Source organism: Callospermophilus lateralis, chromosome 1, assembly GCF_048772815.1.
Source record: "Callospermophilus lateralis isolate mCalLat2 chromosome 1, mCalLat2.hap1, whole genome shotgun sequence".
Taxonomy (NCBI): domain Eukaryota; kingdom Metazoa; phylum Chordata; class Mammalia; order Rodentia; family Sciuridae; genus Callospermophilus; species Callospermophilus lateralis.
The window spans coordinates 176,180,339-176,196,016 of record NC_135305.1 but is presented as its reverse complement, the minus strand read 5'-3'; the positions used below and the strand labels follow the sequence as shown (position 1 = coordinate 176,196,016).

Genomic DNA, 15,678 nt, shown 5'->3' with positions numbered 1-15,678 from the left:
TGCACAAGCATGTGTGTGTGTGCCCACGGTGTTGGGACTAAGCATGCAGAAACAGTTGCCCTCCTGAGCTCATACTGCCACTGGGAAACCCTGGACATGTGAACAGGGAAGAGCCATGGGGACGACCCAACTGGGCAGTCACCCTGCAGAGTGAGGTTAAGTCAAGATCTAAGTAACTGAGCCAGGATAAGGTTGATAAGAGGCAGTGGTTCTGGGCAACAGACCTACACTGTGATCTACAAAAGGCAGATGTTTGGATTAGGTGCAGGCCTAACATGCCAGCAGCACAGAGCCTGAAAGCAAGATGGCTACTGAGGCAGACTAACTGGCATTTGGTTCTTGTTTTGCTCTTCCTTCTAGTCATGTAACTTCAAGCAAGTCACAAGCCTCTAACCACCGGTGTTCACACCTCAACCTCTAGGGGGAAGGCAGAAGGATGATAAACACAGGGCTGGATGATACAGGGCATGCTCCTTACATATTATCTACTGTTACCATGTTCTCTGGCAAAGACAAATCAGGAAAAGAGGGTCGCCTACAACCCACCTTCCAGCACCCCACCACAGGGGCTTGAGAATCCTAAGGTGAAGCATCACTCCTCACCTGCAGGGCAGGTAAGTGGGCAGGCTTGGCTGTGGGCCAGGGCCAGAATTTAGGCACCCCCAAAGAAGTGGCCCTGGCTAGGACGCAACAGATTGATTTTTGTGCCACCCTGGGCCTCCAAGCCACCTAGTAAGAGTATGTAAGTTGTACCCAGCACTTTAAGGACCAATGGCCACATACCTTTTTCAAAGAGATCTTCAGCCAGTGCTGCGGTAATGCCATTTATTTCCTGCAAAGAAAACAAAACCTGTGGTTAGAGATTCCGCCTGCCCACAGCCATGGGATTTGCATATGCCCCCAATCTACCCTGTCTGCTGTTGTAGTACCAAGACTCTAGAGTGAACAAATTAAACCTATAATGAACAAAGAAGCTTAGGAAGGGAAACTAAGTATTTTCAGTTAAGTGGATACCTAAAAGGGCTGCTCAAAAGCCAGGAAAGTCCAGGTTCACAAGGGCAATGTGGGGTGTAATATGGCCCAAGAGGCCCACAGAACATGGCTGCAGAAGCCAACAGCTCCCAAAACTGGGTCTGGAGTACTTAAGAGAGGGCATAATAAAAAGATTCCTTTCTTCCAAAAGAAATAGGATTTCCTATCATCCTAGTGATCTAGGATCTCCCAGAGCCAACCCTCCCTGGAAATGACCATTCTATTTTCTCCCATGTTTTACATGTGTCTGGATAAAGAGTGGATACTGTTCTCTTCCTGGACTCATCCTTTCCAGACTCACAACAGCGTCACTTAGTCCCAGGGTTAGAGGTGAGAAAGATTTTCTTTTTGAATGATGTGATGAAGGAAGCATGACAAGGACAAGCCTTCAGACAAATTAAAGCTAACAAGTTGTGCTCTAATTTCAACTGGGTAATGCTGAGTAGTTGGTTGGTTCTGGCTCACTGAATCCTCCCAAGACCCTACACCAGAAGTTTTTTTTGGGGGTACCAGAGATTGAGACCAGGGGGCGCTTAACCAGATAGTCACATTCCCAGACCTTTTTGAAATATTTTATTTGAGTTGCTTTAGGGTCTACTAAGTTGTGGGGCTGGCTTTGAACTCATGATCCTCCTGCCTCAGCCTCCCAAGCCACTGGGATTACAGGTGTGTGCTGGTAGGCCGGGTGGAAGTTTTTATCTTGAGCCCTGTTAAATACATAACAAACAGGTAGGGGAGGTACTGTGACTCTTCAATTTTATATTGTTCGAAACTAGTAAAGCTACACTCAAACTCTTGCCCTGGGGCTCTCCCTGTATACAAGCAATTACCTCACACTTCAGTGGGTAACTGTGGGGTTGGCATAGACTCCCAAATCGCTCAGCCCCAAACCCTTACATCCCACAGGTCAGAATTTTAACTGACAGATGGCAGCTATCAGGGCTTCTTGTAAACAGATCCAGATGGAGGCTACAACAATCACCTTTATAACTCATGGGAACATTGCTGCCACCAGGATATGCAATTCACATGTTTCTAGGACGTAAGAGGCACCAGACTGCAGGAGACAGAGTGTCCCTTTCCTGTTTTTCTCTTTGGTTGTTTGTCTCTTTCTTATTATCTTTTATACATCATGGCTACCTGAATAGTTGTTTATATGCTGTAAACATTTCCTCCCAGCCTCTGTACGCCTTTTACTTTTATTCAGGTGGTTTTGATATAGCAAGATTTTTTATTTTTATGTCACTTAACCTATAATACTTTTCCTCTTTCCCCACCCCAAAATTATAAAAAATAGTCTTTCTTTCAGCCATTTAAGATATCTTTTAAAAAGTGATTTATTTATTTAATCTGCTTAAAATTCAATTTATACATAATGTAAGAATCACTCCTCTCCCATTCCAATCCCCAATGGACAAGAGACCAGAGAGAGTAAATGAGCCCAGCTTTAAGGGACTTTTTGAGTCTGGTAGGGTAAGGAGACAAATGTGAAAGGGCTGGCAAAAGGTAAGGGGTTTCAGTTAGGAGTGACAGGAGAGACTATAGGATAACTCAAGTTCAACTTCAGTCTCTTGTAACATCTTTTTTCTTGGGTACTGGGGATTGAACCCAAGGGCACTTTACCACTGAGCTATATCCCAAGACCTTTTAAATTTTTATATTGAGACAAGAGTATTGCTAAGTTGCTGAGCCTGTCCTCAAATGCGTGATTCTTCTGCCTCAATCTGCCAAGCCGCTGGAATTATACACACGGACCACCATGCCTGACAATCTCTTGCAACCTCTTGCAACTCAATTACATTTTCCTTGGCAGCTGTGAAGACCTTAAAATTAGGCAGAACATAGAATGATCCAGAAGCCTTATCTACAAATCTCTGCAGTCATATCACCTGGCTCTAAGAGGTCACAGGGGCTGTCAATCTGTGCCCTCCTCAGTTCCCCAACAACAGCTTCAAAAGCCTTCAGACTCTGTATATGTGAGAGGCTCCCAGAGGTCTCTCACAGGAAGAGACCTCCCTCTTCTATCAACAGTACTAAGCAATCTTCACCTTTTATTGCACATTTCTTCAGATAACTGCCATCAGCTCAGAAAGAACCTGGAGAAAGAATTACCCTGGAAGCCAACTCTGCTAAGAGGATAAGGCTGGAACCTCTAGAAGGTACACAAAGCTGAGAGATGGTGAGGTTCAAGGGCTTGTGCAAGAAGGGAGCAACCTTCTTCTTCTGAGCCATCTCAACAGCAAACAGTGCAATAACTTCTCTCCCTGTTCTTTGGGGCACAGGAAGCTCACACTGTTACAACACTTTCTACTTGATTTCCTGGGCCAACCTTCACTGTGGGGGGCAGCCTGAACCAGAGGAACAGGAAAAAACCTAGAGCACCAGCCACCTCTGGTCAAGTTGTAAACAAAGCTGTGGTTAGTCAGGCCTCTACAGGGAGAAGGAGAAAGGGGACTTTGGTGCCCACTGAGGCCTAGCTGCTGCCAGTACTCCTAGGTAAGTCACCTGTGGGGATGAGAGGCTGTTCACATGCCCTACTACTGCGTTTGTGCTAAAGAGACCTGAAGCACTTTAGGGTGACACAAATGTCTCAAGTGAAGTGCATCTTTAAAAAAGACATTCCTTAGTGGTAGCAGAACACAGCAGTCACTAATATGCCATTATGTAAAAATGTGAGTGTGTAACCAATGTGATTCTGCAATTTGTATTTGGGGAAAAAATGGGAATTCATAAATCGAGTCAAATGTATGAAAGATGATATATCATGAGCTCTGTAATGTTTTGAACAATCAATAAAAAATAAATAAATAAATAAAGAAAGAAAGACATTCCTTAGGCTGAGCACAGAGGCACACATCTGTAATCCCAGCAGCACGGGAGGTTGAGGCAGGAGGATCGTAAGTTCAAAGCCAGCCACAGCAACTTAGTGAGGCCCTAAGCAACTCAGTGAGACCCTGTATCTAAATAAAATACAAAAAAGGGCTGGGAATGTAGCTCAGTAGTTAAGTGCCCCTGAGTTCAATCCCCAGGACAACAAATAAATAATTAAATAGATATTCATTGAACCCCAATAAAAATGCCAACTAATAATATTAGCTATATTAAAAAATCAAAACACTCATCCACCTAAAAGCATTACAGATCTACTCATCAGCCATGACACTGCCAACCAAGATCATTTGTTGGTGCGCAGAGGTGTTTTTTCTTTTTCTGTGGTGCTAGGAATTGAACCCCGGACCTTGTAAATGCTAGGCAAGCACTATACCACCGAACAAAGGTTTGAGTTTCACATAAACAACCACAGACTATTAAGGCTGTAGCTCTGTGACTTGAGCATATTCTGACTTGAGCATGTCTGCAGGAGGCTGAGGCAGGAAAATCTCAAGTTCAAGACCAGCCTCAATAACTTAATAACACCCCAATCTCAAAATAAAAAATAAAAAGGGTTGGGGAGACAAGTGGTAGAGCACTCCAGGTTCAATCCCCAGTACTGAAAAACAAAAACAAACAAAAAACTCCAGGCTATATAAAAAGGTAACATAATGTTTATAAGGTCAAAGGATTTGAATATACTTTTCCAAAGGAGGTATGTAAATGACCAATAAGCACATGAAGAGGCCCAACATCATTAATCACCGTGGAAACACAAACCAAAACCACAATGAGATACCACTTCAAATCCACTTGACATGTCTAGGTTGAAAAAAAGGACAAGAACAAGTGTTAGCCAGGCAGAGTGGTGCAAACTTGTAATCCCAGGACTTGGGAGGTTGAGATAAGAGGATTGCAAGTTCAAGGCCAGCCTCAGCAATTTAGCGAGGTCCTAAGCAATTTCATGAGACCCTGTCTCAAAATAAAAAACAAAAAGGGATGGGCGGGCTGGGGTTGTGGCTCAGAGGTAGAGCGCTGGCCTAGCCTGTGTGAGGCACTGGGTTCAATCCTCAGCACCACGTAAAGTAAAATAAAGACACTGTGTCCACCTATAACTAATTAAAAAAAAAAAAAAATTTAAAAAAGGGGGAATGGGATATGGCTCAGTGGTTAAGCACTCCTAGGTTAAATCTTTAGCACCAAAAAATAAAAAGGAAAAAATGTTATCAAGAATATGGAGAAATCAGAATGTATACATTGTTGGAAGGAATAAAAATGCATCAACCTTGGAAAATAATTTGATAGTTCCTCAAAAATCAAAGCATAGAGTTACTCTATGACCCAGCCTCCCATTTCTGGGCATATATCGTACAAATATGGAAACATAAGTTCACACAAAAATTTATACAGTAGATCCCTCTTATCCACAGTTTCATTTTCTGTGGTTTCAGTCACCCATGGTCAATTACAATCTAAAATTTTTAAAAAGAAAATTCCAGAAATAAGCTTGGAAGTTTTCAATTGCACACCATTTGGAATATTGTGGTACTGAAATGATGGTGATGAATCTTATGCTGTAGGTCTCTGTCCCTCCTGGGACATGAATCATCCCTTTGCCCAGCATCCCCACTCTATAACGTATCACCTAGCAGCCATCTTGGATATCATAATATTGAAGTACTTATGTTCAAGCAACCCTTATTTTACTTAGAAAAGTTAGTCTCTTAGATAGAAAGTTAGTCTCTCAAAGTGTGAGACTAGTGATGCTAGTAATTCGAATATGTCAAAGAGAAGTCTTTTTAAAAAATATTTATTTTTTAGTCGTAGTTCGACACAATACCTCTATTTTATTTATTTATTTTTATGTGGTGCTGAGGATGGAACCCAGGACCTCGCGTGTGCTAGGCAAGTGTTCTACCACTGAGCCACAACCCCAGCCTGAGAAGTCTTTTTTTTGGAACTGGCAATTGAACCTAAGTGTGCACTCTACCACTGATCTACATGCCCAGTCATTTTCGTTTTTTATTTTGAGATAGGAACTTGCTAAATTGCCAGAGTTGACCTTGAATTTGCCATCCTCCTGCCTTAGCTTCCTGAGTAGCTGGGATTATAGGAGTGTGTCATGATACCAGTTTAAGTCTTAAAGTGCTTCCATAAATAAAAGAATAAAAGTTTTAAACTTAATAAAAGGGGGGGGGGGTTTAAGTGCTGAGTTTGCTAACATCTACAGTAAGAATAAATTCTCCAATCAGGAAACCATGAAGAAGTAAAATGAAATCCCTGGTAGTTTTGCTGCTGCATCTCAAACAGCAAAAGTTATAGCACAGTGCTTAATAAGTACTTAGTTAAGATGGAAAAGGTGACTCAGTAGGCTGAGGTAGGAAGTTTGTAAGTTTGAGGTCAGCCTGGGCAATTTAGCAATTATACCGATTCCCAGTATAAAACCCAATAATTTTAACAACATAATGTGATAAAAGTTTTCATTTAAGGAAGTATTTCACAGCTTTTTATTGGCATATCTGAATCATCAGCATCACTACTCAGGTACCTTGGGGCCATTATTAAGTAAAATAAAACTTACTTGAACACAAGCATTATGAAACTGAAGACTGATCTGAAAAGTGGGATGGCTACTAAGCGACTAATAGGCTACTAAGTGATGCCTATATAGTGTGGACAAAGGATGATTCATGTCCCAGGAGGAACAGTATGAGATTACATCACACCACTCAGACGGATTCACAATTTAAAACTCGTAAACTGTTGATTTCTGGAATTTTCCATTTAGTATTTTTGGACTATGGATGCCTGTGGGTACAATGATGCAAAGCAATACCATGGACAAGGCGTTCCCCCTTTATCCATAGGATATGATAGTAATATCATATTATCATCCAATAGTATACTATATATCATATTATATATAATACATACTATATGTATGATCATAATACCATATTATTATATATGGCAATGTATTATTATCCAATAATATATATGATATTACTCCATCGTAAAGACTTAAGGATTCATGTTATAATAGGAATAGACCTTGAAAACATAATGCTAAATGAAAAGAAATCAGTTACAAAAAGCCATGTTGATATGAATCCATTTATATGAAATGTCCAGAATAGGCAAACTCAGAGATAGAAAGCAGATTAGTGACTGCCAATGGCTAGGAGAAAGGAGGGATAGAAAGTTACTGCTAAGGAGAATAGGGTTGTCTTTGGGGATGATGAAATATTCTGGAATTAGACAGTGGTGATGGTTGTACAACTTTGTGAATAGTCTAAAAACAACTAAATTGTGCACTTTAAAGGAGTGAATTTTATGGTATATGAATTATGTCTCAATTAAGAAGCAATCCACACTGTAGCCAAACAGGGTTCTCTGGGCCTACCCTGTCCAATGCTAGCAACACAAGAGGTAGAACACAACTGGAACAATTCCAGAGTGAACACTAATGGTACAAAGGTTAAGAGAAATATTTTCTAGAGAGACCACCACCTGGAGAATAGGCTGACAATGCTATTAGAATCTGTTCAAGCTCAAATGAAGATTTAATCCAGTGGTTCTCAACTAGGTGTGATTTTGCTCCCCTAGAGGACATTGGGCAATACCTAGAGAGATTTTTAATTGCCACAACTGGATGGAGGAGTTCTACTTGCACCCAGTTGGGAGAGGACAGGAATGCTGCCAAACAATGCATAGGACAGCTCCTCACAGCAAAGAATTACCAGTCCAAAATATCAATAGTGTCATAGTTGAGAGACCCTGGCTTAATCTAATGAAGGGTCAATCACTCTAAATCCTTGGATTTATATAGCCTAGAGACCTATTTGATAATAGTATTTCAAATATGTCAAAACTGCTCCAAGAACATGCCTCAAACCAGAACCCCAGATGTAACAAAAAAGCATTCTAGGCCTTTCCATGCTCAGAGCTGGGTATGCCTCCAGTAGCCATCAAGAGGTCTTAATGAGCTGAGCACAGAGGAGCACACCTGTAATCCCAGAAGTTCCGGAGGCTGAGGCAGAAGGATTGTGAGTTCAAGGGCAACCTCAGCAATTTAGCAAGACCCTGTCTCAAAATAAAATATAAAAAGGGCTGGGGCTGTGGTTCAGTGGTTAAGTGCCCCTGGGTTCAATCCCTGTTTTTTTTTTTAAAAAGTCTTGATGCACAGATCTTTTTTTTTTTTTTTTTTTGGAGTGGGGGAGTACTGGGGATTGAACTCGGGAACACTCAACCACTGAGCCACATACCCAGCCCTTTTTATTTACAGACAGGGTCTCACTGAGTTGCTTAGCACCTCACCATTACTGAGGCTGGCTTTGAACTCATGATCCTCCTGCCTTAGCCTCCCAAGCTGCTGGGATTATAGGTGTGCACCATGGCACCCAGCTTGATGCATAGATCTTAAACAAGTTGTACTTTGACAAGATGCTTATACAATTTCATCCTTAAATGGGAAATCAAATTTTTCTTTTCTTTTTTTTTTAAATTTCAGTACTTTGTAAAATACAAAAACACTAAAACACTAACCAATAAAGTTTATTTCAAAGGCTCACATAAGAAATGTAAATTTTTTGTGTGTAACCGATGTGATTCTGAAATCTTTGTAATGTTTTGAATAAAAAAAAAAAAAAAGAAAAAAAAAAGAAATGTAAATTTTTCTCATATAAGGAAAAAAAAAAAGTAAGGGGCTGGGGTTATGGCTCAGTGGCAGAGTGCTTGCCTATCATGTGTGACACTGGGTTTGACTCTCAGCACCACATATAAAAAATAAAATAAAGGTCCACTGACAACTAAAAAAATGTTCGAAAAGAAAATTTTTAAAAATCTTACAAAAGGAAAGTGTTAACCACATAAACTGCTGGTATATGCTAAATAAAATCCAAAGCACAGAGACATACACTAGCAGTAATTGCCATCATTTTCCCACATGGTCCTTCCAGCTTAGTGGCTCAAGATTAGAACCACCATCAAATGCCAAATCTCCAGGCTCTATTTAGTACTTCCCAAAAGGTTCAGATGTCTTCCTTTCAATGATTTCAAGGAAGCTATATTTTAAAGGGGTGGGCTGGGCCTGACTGTGACCCAGACATTCCTTCCCATGAGGGGAGAATGAATAGGAAGTGGATTTTTTCCTATCTTCATCACATAAGGGGAAAAGTAATTAAATACAAATTACCTGAAAATCTACCATCTAGAGAAAACTGCTCCTAGTATTTTAATGTATAACCTCCCAGAATTTCTTTTCCTTTTCTTTTTAATTTATTTTTTAGATGTAGATGGACACAACATAATGCCTTTATTTTTATGTGGTGCTGAGGATTGAACCCAGGTCCCGCCCACGCTAGGCAAGTGCTCTACCGCTGAGCCACAATCCCAGCCCCCAGAACTTCTTATACGTAAACTTTTTTCTTTTAAAAGAACCCTAGAGCCAAGTGCAGTGGCACACATATAATACCAGCTACTTAGCAGACTGAGGCAGAAGGATTTGAGGCTGAGGCAGGCCTCTAAAATTTAGTAAGACCCAGTCTCATTAAAATAAGAAGGGCTGGGGATGTAACTAGGTGGTATAGTGCTTTCATAGCACACGCAAAGCTCTGGGTTCAATCCTCAGTACTGAAAACAAAAACAAAAACAAAAACAAATCCTAGTCTATATCTTGTTTTATGACCTGTTCTTTTCATATAATATACTTATTTTCTCACATCAACAAATCCAGAGCTACACCATCATTTTCTAGCAGCATACTATCTAATCATAAGGCTGTACCCTTTCATTTTTTTTTTTTTTTAAACCTCTTCTCTTTGGACTTTTGGACTCTTTGGTATCTTGTTACAAAACCTGGAATGATCACCTTTATTCATATATTCTTTTTTGCAGTTCCTGGATTTCTCATTAGAATAAATTCTGTGAAATGGAACTACTGGAGTTTTTAACATTTTCAGTCTCACACTGTCAAACTGTCCTTCTTCGGGTTTGATAATTTATTCTGTTCCCAGTGGTCCACGACTGTTCCTCTGCTCAGAAGGAAGAGCAGTGCTGCTCTATGGCATACCCTTCCTTTAAAGGAAGGTGTCAGCAACCTGGCAATGCAAACCCTGACAATATGCCAAGATGGCAATACTCTGCCATCACAGACTGATCACAAACTATCTTGGGCTATAAATTAACAACTCAACAACAGTCTATGCCAGATATCACCTGTCTAATCCATGCTCAACCCATTTGGATGGAAATCTGGCTTAAATACCTACAGGCCATTTTTGTTAAATGAAATGTCTTGTGGTAGCTGGGTGTGGTGGCCCAACAATGCCAACTACTCAGGAAGTTGAGGCAGGAGGTTCACAAGTTCAAGGCCAGCCTGGGAAACTTGGTGAGAACCTGTCTCAAAATAAAGTAAAAAAAGAAAAGGAGATATAGCTCATAGTAGAGCATTTGCCCAGTATATATGAGGCCCTAGTACCATACATACACAAAATCTTGTAGAGGAAAACCTCTGTGGCCACAGTCATTCAAACTTAGGCAAATCAGCCAATGAGTATGTTTCTGCTTACAATCCATCTCTAAGCAGAGTGATGTTCTCCATCCTAATCTCAGGGTCAGACTCTAGACTACCCTCTTCTCATAAAGTCTAGGTCTACATTGGTTTGTTGCCTTGAGTTTTGATGGGTGTGGGTTTGCAGGCAAAGGCGAGAACCCTAAGAGGAACTTACATAGAAGTGAAAATGTAAGAAGTGGGCCAGCACTCTAGGGGCCACGCCAGGGAAGGCAGCCAGCAGAGTCTGGAGGTACACCTCCAGATCCTTCTCCCTTTTTTCCACCAAGCTTCTGGAATTTTTCCCAATTATCTTTTTGGGAGGAAGTAGATTTTTATCAATCTTTCTCTCTGCAACAAGCTGTAAGAAAAGACAAGCATATCAACCACATACCAAGTAGCTCTGTGCCTATAAAAGACCAAGGTGAGGAGCAGAGGGCAGGCACTTGTCGTTAACTTCCACAGTCCCTCCTGGCAGCAGTACCAGGGTTGGTGACCCACCTAATGCACTTGGAATTTAGTATTAGAGATATCAATACAATTCCAGATGAGGAATTCCACCTGGAGACTTTGCAGATATTCAGAAAAGCAACACTTCTGGGCCCCTAAAATTGCCATCGTTTTCAAACCAAGATGAAAACCAACTGAGGCAGTGATGTGTTTTTAAAACATTCTCACTGCAAATGACCCAGGGAAAAGCAGCTCTCTCTAAAAGCAAAAAATGGAATCACAGCCTGATATTAAAGTACAGGCTCTGGAATAGCTATATCAGGTGGAAAAAGTTCAAACTTGTCCCCTTTCCAGGAAATTGTCTCATATCCGAGCTAGGACTGGCAATTTTAAAATCAAAATTCAAATATCTCCTTATAGATTGTCTCATATTGGAGCCAAATTCCTAGGATCCACAAGCTCTTTTGTCAGTTACATTAATAAACTGATTTTTTAGAAGAGCTGGTTTTGCCCTAAAACTTACATGTGACACAATGGGAACTTGGCCTCCAAACCCCCAAGCCCTGGGAGACACAGGCTACTTCCTAAGGGTTACCTTTTCATGAAGGTCATGGAAGTCACTGTAGCGGTGCTTGACTGTCCACTCATGGTTGCCATCGGTGACCTGTATGATATAAACCTAAAGAGAGAAGATCATTGTCCTTGTGGCAAGGGAAGCCAACCAACAACAAGGAGTCCCCTGTCCCCACAGCAATAGCTGTAGGCCCTCTTCAAATGACTGTCTTCACCCACCAGTCTCTGCTCTGACCTTTGTTGAGCAGCAGGAGTCCCTCTTGGCCTCCTCCACAGCCCTAGCATTAGGTCTGGGAAGCATATGGGACAAGCCTCTGGCTTCAATCATCAGAAAGAAAAAGGTGACTCTACCACTACAAGGCACCTCTTTAGGTCTTTTCTTCTTGTTTCCAGGTAATTCAAAACCCAACTTGAATTACCTTTTCAAGGGAGGCAGAGTAGGGGCAGGTCTAACAGGACCAGCTTCTCTGCTGTATCTCTCTTCCAGGGGCCCTGGCTGTATCCTGAAAGCAAATCCTTTTCCAACCCTTTCAATTTGATCATAGCTATGACTTCTGTTGCTCCACCAGGAGTTTAGACACCATGAAGCTACTATTGGAAGCAGTAGTGGACAATTAGCCCAAACAGGAGGCAATACAGTTTAGCCGTTTGAAAAAGGCCTGGGTTTAAGTTGGGGTTGTGGTTCATGCCTGTAATCCCAGTGCCTTGGGAGGCTTGCAAGAAGATTCAAGATGCTTTGGGGTTGTGGCTCAGCGGTAGAGCACTCATCTAGCATGTGCAAGGCCCTGGGTTCATAAAAATAAATAAATTAAAGATATTGTGTCCAACTACAACTAAAAAATAAATATTAAAAAAAAATATTAAACAAGAACTTTGGGTAACTTCTCCCAACTTCATACTCTTTCATCAGGAAACAGCTTGGAGATATTATCACCCATTTAAAAAAAAAAAAAAAGAAGATTCAAGTTCAAGACCAGCCTCAGCAACTTAGCAAGACCTTCAACTACTTCGTAAAACACTGTCTCAAAAAATAAAAAGGACTAAGGATATAACAACTCAGAGGTAAAGTGCCCCTGAGTTCAATCCCCAATACCAAAAAAACAAAGCAAACAAACAAAAAAACCTGGATTCAAAACCTGTTTCTGCCATTTCTGGGCTGTGCCTTATATATCACTTATGTAAGTGATTGGGAGCCAAAGCTCTTTCAGAGCCTCAGTTCCTCCATCTTAAAATCTGCTAGGATTAAGGATCAAGTAAAACAATACATATAAAATGCTTTGTGCAGGGTTTGACACCTAACAAAAGATGGGTGTTAATAACATCCAACTGGGCACACTCAGGGACAGATGATGGTAGGGTAAGACTGGATTACAGACCTCCCCTTTCAGAGTCAGAGGGGCAAAGCCCTGAATATGGAGAGCGTTTTGAAGATCCAGCTGATTGTAGCCAATGGGTGATAGCCAGCCATCAGCTCAGAGACCTCATCCCTCAAACCCCATCCCCCACCCCTACTAGTTTTTAGACCCTCTTTACCGCAAGGAGGAGGAGGAAAGAGTCAACTCTGCTGAAACCTCTAGCCCTGAGCAGCAGCCATTTCTCCAGGGCCAGCCTGTTGCTACAGATCCACCCCCAACCTGTATTCCATTCTGGCAGCTTCCTACCCTTACTCCCAGGAAAAGAAACAGAGCCAGAGGGAAGACCCTAGGATGGGGGGTTAGGATGAGGGCCAAGGGAGGGGCCCCCTCCCCAACATCCAGGGAACAAAGGACAGGAGTTTGGGAGATGCTCAAAGAGCCCCCACCCCAGAGCAAATTTTTGCCAGGCAGTCCATTAGGCTCAAAGGCCTGGCATCCAACTCCACCCAGATTCGGGAGAGTCTTCAGCCCCACTGCAGTCGGAAACTACGCCCGCCTTCTGTACCCTCTCCCTCATCCCTAGAAGTGTGTGGGGAGGCGGCTTGCTGCCTCATCTCGCCTCCACAGCCCAAAGCCAAGAAGGCCCCTAAGGATTTGTAGGTCTTGCACTTCAGCCCAGAGATCCTCCCCCCTCCCCCCATTTCCCTTGGCTGGGTTCCACTCCTCCCAGATCTGGTTTCCGCCCGACCCCTAGGGTCGGGGGGGCCCCAGCTCTTTCCCTCACTTCACCCAGCAGATCCCGACCCGCGCCCTCAGATCGGGACCCCGCCCCCTCTCCTTCACCACGCTCCCACTGGGCCTTGACCCCTTCCCCGGATTCCATCCATCAGGACCCCCTTCCCCAATCCCTTCCTCCCAGACCCCCTGTCAAGGCCTCGCAGCGTGCACACCTCCAGACCAGGAGGATCTCGATGGGCTCCGCCTCATCTACACATCCCTCCTCCCAAGGCCTCCTTTATCCCCAGATCCCCTCCAACCCAAGTCTCCTTTTCTGACCGCGTACCCTTCCAAACCCCCTCCCCGGGCCCGCCCTAGAACCCTCCTGGCCCTGCGGGGACCCAGCGCTTTCCCTCGACCCCCCTACCACAGGTCCCGTAGTCAGAATCGCAGACCCCTCCCCAAACCCATGGACTCGGATTCCAGGTTCCCATCGCCATCCCCTCTTTAGGTACCCGCGTCCCCACCACACCGTGTAAGTGTCCACGAGCTCGGAACCCACGACGCGCGCCTCTTTGGCCGGCTCGGCCTCGCGCTCCGGCCCGAAGCTACGCGCCGCCGCCGCCGCCATGTTCGGGGCTCCGCCACCACAGCAGCCGCTTGGCGCAGACTGGCAGCAGCAGGGGGCGGGGTCAGCGTCCCACCGCCCCCCGGCCCCCGCCGCCCCCCGCCCGCGCCGCACGCCGCGCCGCCATCTTGGCTCCACCGCTTTCTCGCGCCCTCGCCCCGCCTCTCGCACGTAATTGACAGGACCTCCAACGGCGCGCGTGCGCAGCTCTTGCGGGCCGGCTAGCTTGTGTGGTCGCTTCCTGCGGCGCTCCGCGAGCAATAAGCTTGTGACCCTGTGCTCAGGCCGCTGTGGTGGTCGTTCCTTGGTCCTCAAGAAGGTCCTGGGCTTCCCGAGCTACTCGAAGCAAGTCCCTGCTCCGCCTGGTCTCAGTTTTACCCCTGGAAGAGGAGGGCAGTCATTGCGCCTCGCCTGGCCGTTGGGTTCATTCCCCGTGGGGCAGGAGAGTGTTGAAGGAGCTGTGCTGGGGGCCCCCGGGGAGGGCCAAAGTGACTGCGCCAGTTCTTAACCTCTGACACTCGGAGATCTCCTCCGTCACATACAGCTTGCGGAGAATTGAGTGGGTTAATTCATGCAGTGCTCACAAGCAGGAATCTCGTATCAAGGTGGGATCTGTATGAAGCAGGGGTGTAGGTGGAGTGAAGGGGTGTGTGCTCGCCATTGGGCATATGTCCCACAGATGATGGCCCTGGGCCCAGGAACAATAGTGCTCCAGTCAGGAAGCAGCCCTCCAGGGGAAGACCTTGAAGAAGGAGGTGGTAACCCAACTGGAGGATGAGGAGGGAGACAACTGGGCGTAGATGGGCTCTGTAGGGGTATTTGTTGAGTGACTGAATGTAGCTGATTCAAGCCCAAAGCGAGCACTGCTATCCTCCAGGAGATGAAATATCTGGAGCAGGGCACCTCTGATTAAAGGGCTCCAGACCACGCTGTACTAAGGTGGGTCGTCAGCTTCTTTGTCATTAGATCCGTATCACCATGCGCTGAACTTGGCATTTGAAAAGCTTCTCTTGGTAAGGCCTTATAGTCACTGCAACTCTTTGCACGTTGACCCCCCTCCCACCGTTCCACCAGAGGTATAGCATAAGGGGGCAGGATGCCAAGTCAACCAGATCTTGGGTAAATCGCCACTGCTCCAGGAGCCTGTTTCCTTATCTGGAAAGTGAGGGTGATAGCATCCACCTCCCTGATGGATAGAAAGTTGCAACTCTGTGCTTAAGGGCCTGGTCTGGGGCCCACTACTTGGCAGTTCTTGCCTGGGTCTGGGCTCAGGTTTTCATTCATTCAAGAAACGTTTCCTGAGAGCCTCCTGTGGGGTATGGTGGACAGAGGGCAAGAGATTTGGTCCTTGTACCCCCTTCTTGGTCCTTGTAGCCCTTCATCCCTCCCTGCCCTGGGCAGAGGATACAGGGACTCAAGCCAGCCTGAGATCACCAGGACCAGGGGAGGGGGTGGAGGATACTCAGTGGTGGGCTGGGCTGGGAATGCAACGGGGCAGGGCT

At 44.4% G+C, this 15,678-nt stretch overlaps 1 protein-coding gene across 4 annotated transcripts in view; it reads right to left on the bottom strand.

Moving 5' to 3' along the window:
* Window positions 1-14,317, bottom strand: part of Nisch (nischarin) — a 35,704-nt gene extending 21,387 nt beyond the window's left edge. For all 4 annotated transcript variants that reach the window (XM_076832978.1, XM_076833138.1, XM_076833056.1 and 1 more), the window contains exons 1-4: window positions 14,081-14,317; window positions 11,499-11,582; window positions 10,632-10,814; window positions 784-832 (exon numbers count right to left, since the gene is read on the bottom strand). In XM_076832978.1, the coding sequence (XP_076689093.1) occupies window positions 784-832; window positions 10,632-10,814; window positions 11,499-11,582; window positions 14,081-14,179 (415 nt within the window). In that variant the 5' untranslated portion in view covers window positions 14,180-14,317. The remainder of the gene's footprint in view (window positions 1-783; window positions 833-10,631; window positions 10,815-11,498; window positions 11,583-14,080) is intronic.
* Window positions 14,318-15,678: the final 1,361 nt, after the last annotated feature.